General features: G+C 42.0%; 1 protein-coding gene across 1 annotated transcript; it reads left to right on the top strand.

The window, feature by feature from the left end:
- Nucleotides 1-3,649, top strand: LOC122072257 (ACT domain-containing protein ACR2). Its single transcript, XM_042636845.1, has 8 exons — nucleotides 1-126; nucleotides 247-318; nucleotides 501-552; nucleotides 642-756; nucleotides 1,046-1,113; nucleotides 1,285-1,986; nucleotides 2,739-2,843; nucleotides 2,962-3,649. Exons 2-8 carry the CDS (start codon nucleotides 248-250, stop codon nucleotides 3,295-3,297), a joined length of 1,449 nt encoding a protein of 482 aa, XP_042492779.1. The 5' UTR covers nucleotides 1-126; nucleotide 247; the 3' UTR covers nucleotides 3,298-3,649.
- Nucleotides 3,650-5,357: the final 1,708 nt, after the last annotated feature.

The raw sequence follows: 5,357 nt of genomic DNA, 5'->3' as shown, positions 1-5,357 counted from the left end.
CTCTCTCACACATATAGGAGCAGAGTGCTAACACCTCTTCCTGTTCTGTTCTCTCTTTTCTTTCCTCCTTCCGTTCTTTCTTTCTTTTTCTCTTGGGCATTGCTGGATTGGTTATGAACTTTGCAGGTTCTCTCTCTCTCTCTCTCTCTCTCTCTCTCTCTCTCTCTCTCTCTCTCTCTCTCTCTCTCTCTCTCTCTCTTCGTAATTTTTATTTCTGATCACATGTTTTTTGTTGGATTCTGGTAGCATGAAGGAAGTTTGTTGGCCTTACTTCGATCCTGAATTTGAGAACCTCAACGAGAGGGTTCATGGTCCCAGGTCAGTTTTAGCTCTCTTTTGTTTGGATCACAAGTTCACAACCCCAAAATCTAATTGGCTTCAAACAAAATAAAAACCCAGTTTCTATCTGAAATTATTATCTCAGATGAAAAAGGAATTTATTGGGGAAGCCCTCTAATCTTCTGATCATCAATCCCTTCATCTTCTTCGCATATATGCAGTTGCAGAGTTTGCATCGACAATGAGAGCTTCAATGGCTGCACCGTAGTCAAGGTGAGAAAACTGAAAAATGACAATAATAAGCTCCTTTGATAGGAGTTGGGGAGACTGAGTCATGATGTTAATGTGAATTGCTGGTGTAGGTTGACAGCGTGAACAGGCAGGGCCTTCTCTTGCAAGTGGTGCAAGCACTTTCGGATATGGATCTCTCCATCTCCAAGAGCTACGTTTCCTCAGACGCTGGATGGTTTATGGACGGTATGCTAACCCTTTTTTCTTTTCTCCCGCTGATGTGCCATTGTGAAGGCATATATACAAGTAGTTAGAACCTATTAGACTTAAAAGCATATCTAGTGCACAAGGCTCCTGTCTACAGCCTTATCCCTCACTTCGCGAAGAAGTTATTTTCTGGCTTGAATCCGTACCACTTGGTCACAGTAGAACAACCTTATGATCTTTTAGACTTATAATAGATCATTATCGACTTTTTTCTCTTTTATATATTTATATATATATAGATATTTTTAATGATGTTTGTTTCATGCAGTTTTTCACGTCACCGATCAAAATGGCGACAAACTTACCGACGAAAAGGTCATTAACTATATCCAGCAGGTAATGTACTCTTCTGTTTTTAGAGTTAGGAACACCTGATCTACCCATGGAATCCACTCATTCTCTCTCCTTAAAATAGTTCTTCTCATTAAGTGGGATTCCAAACTCTAGTATACATGTGGAATACAATAGATGGCCATGATAAAGGAAATCTTGAAATGACCCATGCAGGCCATAGTTGCAAGAAGAGATTTACCTCATCAGGTGAAGACCGGGTGCAACCACCGGAAAGCCATGAGAAGGAACACCGATATAGAGAGCCCAAGCGAGCATACGGCCATAGAACTAAGTGGGACCGACCGACCCGGTCTATTCTCGGAGATATCAGCAGCTCTTGCTGATCTTAGATGCAATGTAATTGAAGCTCACGCATGGAGTCACAACGAACGCTTGGCCTGTGTAGCCTACATCGAAGATCAGTTAACCCATAGCCGAATCGATGATCCACGCCGACTTGCCACTATCGAAGATCATCTCTCGACCGTTCTTCACGCCACCACCAACCCAGGTTCCGACTCTCCAGGGGCTCACAGTGACCAGGGAGGAGTCACGACTGCAGGTCTCCCGGATAATGGCAATGGAACGACGACAAACGTAGAACGCCGGCTTCATCAGCTCATGTTTGCTGGTAGAGACTTCGATGGGCCGTCAGGGACCCTGAGCTTATCGTCGTTATCTTCATCGACGGAAGGCGAAGAAGGGAAGAAGATAAATGTGTCCATTGAGGGATGCAATGAGAAGGGGTACTCAGTTGTGACTGTAGAGTGTAAGGATAGGCCGAAGCTCATGTTTGATACCGTGTGTGCCCTTACTGACATGCAGTACATGGTCTTCCATGCTTCCATGTCCTCTCATTCGGGCTACACATTTCAGGTACCCATGGCCTAGTTTTTCATTCATTTTTGCCTCTTAGCTTTTAGTTTTTTTCAAAATACCCTTTGAGATTCTATTTCTTTAGCTATGATGGAGCCCGAGTAATAGGAAAATTCCTACAACACAGGTAGGAATGAAATTTTGCTGCTGCCAGGCAAGTAATCACAACCTTGTGGTAGCCAAGAAATGGAATCTTAAATGACATTTTGAAAAATACTAAAACCTAAGAGGGTATTTATGAACCCTAGGGAAAATAAAAAATTTTAATTGTGACCATGGTTGTTGGTTGTTTACTTATAATGAACAAAATTTGGCTGTCTACTAGGGTAGTAGCCAAGTTCCTACTACCTCCCCTAACGACCAGGGAAATTGAATCTCGGGAATAGGTTGAAAATTTTCAACCCTGCCTCCGGGATTCCCTTTCCCTATCTGCTACCAACCTGGGACGTGAATAAGGAACCTGGATCACCTACATATTCATGTATGCTTCACATAAGGTTAGGTGATACCATGTGTTTACTTTTTACTTTCATAAATACCCCTCCATGCACTCTTACAAGGAATGGAATCTCAGGGTTAGTTTGGAAAATCCCCTAAGAGGTTATTTTCCACTCCAGCTCTTGGGATTCCATTTCCTTAGTTGCTACCAGGCAGCAGGAACTCAAATTTTTTCCTCATCCTACAAAATGATCTTTGCAAGAGCAGATGACCCAGTTTTCAAGAAGAGGTTAGCTGATCTTTCCAATAAACAGGAGTACTATATAAGGCATGTGGATGGGTGCACATTGAACACAGGAAGCGAGAAGGAACGTGTAGTGAAATGCTTAGAAGCTGCTATAGAACGAAGAGTATGTGAGGTGAGTAAGAATGAATTATAGCTTTCTTTAGAGTGGTGTAGTGGGCTCGATCATAATAGTAATTAATGATTGTGAATCGTGGATCTGTTAATCTAAATTTAGTTTTGTGGCATTTCAGGGTGTTCGCCTGAAGTTACGTGGACACAATCGTGCAGGATTGCTATCTGATATCACGCGAATGCTTCGTGAGAATGGTCTCGCCGTTGTTCGAGCAGATGTAGAGACGAGGGGCGAGGATGCGGTGAATGCATTCTATGTTCGAGATATGTCAGGAAACAAAGTGGACATGGAGACTGTTGAATCGATGAGAAGAGAGATGAGGCCAATAGGTATTGAAGTGAAGAATGAGTCATTTAACAAACCAAACTCCACCGAGAGATCTCGCTTCTCCTTGGCTGACCTGTTTAGATCACAATTGGCACGCTTCTCAATAAACTTTATTTCAATTAGGTGAAGGTGGACCATGGAGATTATTATGCTAAAGAACAATGAATGAACAAGGAATAGAGAGAGAGAGAGAGAGAGAGAGAGAGCCAGTTGCTCTTGAAGAATGAGCTATCTCACATGCAAAACGTTCTGAGCTTGCCTTGGTTCCATGGAGAGTAGCTTAGGTCTTGGTTTGTACAGATAGGAAGGAAGAGGGAAGGTTCATCGGCTGCATTGATGTACATAGGTAGCTGTTTAGTATGTAACTATTTCCATTGGCTGGCTTGTATATAAATGAACGAGATAGCATTTTTATTCTTTGTGCTGTCCTTTTCATTTGTAAATTATCAAATTTAGGGTCGTAAGGATTTGACCAAAAATCTCACTAATGAAGTAATGGACATCTAATACATCCCATAAAAATAAAAAATAAATAAATAAATAAGTAAAAATTTGCTTGAATCCTGAAATGATCAGTGTGTGATGGGCGCATCTAGCCTAGCCATATGGTTAGTGTATTACTTTTTTTTTTTTTTTTCAGTAAAAGATAATATAGTGCCTAAAGAAGCGATTAAGGAAGCTCTGGATAGGGTGTCTAAGACCAATCTGAAGGGCATGCTCGAAGAGACATAGCTCAGTCTTAGAGCGATAGCAAGCCCTATCCACAGGTGTGGGAAGCCCAAGTTCAAACTCATCAGGGATACAATTTTTGACCTTGATAATTTCAAGGTTAATCTCCTTCAGAGAGAAAACTCATCCAGAGCGTCCACCTATAAGTCAGGAATCAGGATTGGCCATTGCTTGTGAATTGGATACCCTCTCATAATACGCAAACTTAACCACCACATTGCCGCACCGAGAAGATTTGGCCTCAGACCCACTTCGATTTCTGACATCAGAGAAGGAAGGATCAGATCGGGACTCTTAAGGGGGTGTTTGGTTCAGTAAATCAAATGGTGTATGTATCGGATATGAATGCCAATCTTTTGATAGACATTCTTCTGAATTATGTTTCTTTTTGAAAAATCGTTTGGTTGCCTTGAGGCTAGTACATGTTTCTCGCGGGTTGAGATATTGGCTTCCGTAGAGAACTTCTTTACGGTTTCTCCTTTTATACTAGGTGGTAAAAAGGTTGCTCAAATCTGAGTTTAAGTGTTGAGGTAAACTCAGATTTGGAACACATCCTTTGTAATATGGTCATTCATGGGAAGTAGGGTGCTCACTTATGAGGGTCATCCTAGTGGAACCAAACAACTCCAAAAATTAAGAATTATCATTCTAAAGAATGTCATCCCAAAGATTTACCAAACCAAACACCCCCTAAAGGGGTCCCTTTATACATTTCGGGAATGCTCCCACCGCCAAGTACGCTATGAGTACGTTCGAAAGAAGACCTACTATCGATTACGAGAGGAAGAACTTATTACTAATTGAAGACCCAAAAAAACTAGGGCAAATGAAAGGTGAAGGTAAAGAAAAGTGTTGTAACCATTGATTTGAAACAAGGAAACAAGAAATGAGGGGCACCAATTTTGCTTATCTTGACATGAGACTTTTCATATCACCAAGGCAAGAAAAATGACGTTGTGATGACCTAATGGTCCCCTAGTCATCAATGAGTCTTGACGACCCGCATTAAAGTAGCTCGCGTAAACCAATGAAGAGGGTTGTCTCAACTCCAATTCAGAGCTATTGCGCCCATCCAAAATAGCCAAACATGGCCAAGTAGAATGGATCGATCCAAGCCTTTAACTACGAGCTCAAATAGCTCTGCGTGCTCATCCTGACAAGCAAAACATGGCTGAGCAAAATGGGCCTAGCTGAGCTTTAAGGCACCGACTCAAATAGCCCTATGAACTCATCATAAAGAGCCAAACATCATCGAGCAGAATGGCAAGGCTAAGCCTTTAGTGACGTGCACAAATAGCCCTGTGTGCTCCTCCTGAATAGCCAAACATGGCCTAGTAGAATGGGCCAAGCCAAGCCTTGAGGCATATCCTCAAATAGTCATGTATGCTCATCCTGAAGAGCCAAACATGGCCAAGCAGAATGGGCTGAGCCAAGCCTTAAGACATGCGATCAAATAGC

Source organism: Macadamia integrifolia, chromosome 2 (assembly GCF_013358625.1).
Source record: "Macadamia integrifolia cultivar HAES 741 chromosome 2, SCU_Mint_v3, whole genome shotgun sequence".
In the NCBI taxonomy this organism is placed as follows: Eukaryota; Viridiplantae; Streptophyta; class Magnoliopsida; order Proteales; family Proteaceae; genus Macadamia; species Macadamia integrifolia.
The sequence above is the reverse complement of the archived record's forward strand: the minus strand, read 5'-3'. Positions and strand labels throughout refer to the sequence as shown.

Excerpts from the sequence above, each read along its gene's own strand:
- LOC122072257 (XM_042636845.1), top strand. The coding sequence starts at position 248 with ATGAAGGAAGTTTGTTGGCCTTACTTCGATCCTGAATTTGAGAACCTC. Across the intron at positions 319-500 it reads GAGAGGGTTCATGGTCCCAG|TTGCAGAGTTTGCATCGACA; the intron begins GTCAGTTTTAGC and ends GCATATATGCAG. Across the intron at positions 553-641 it reads ATGGCTGCACCGTAGTCAAG|GTTGACAGCGTGAACAGGCA; the intron begins GTGAGAAAACTG and ends TTGCTGGTGTAG.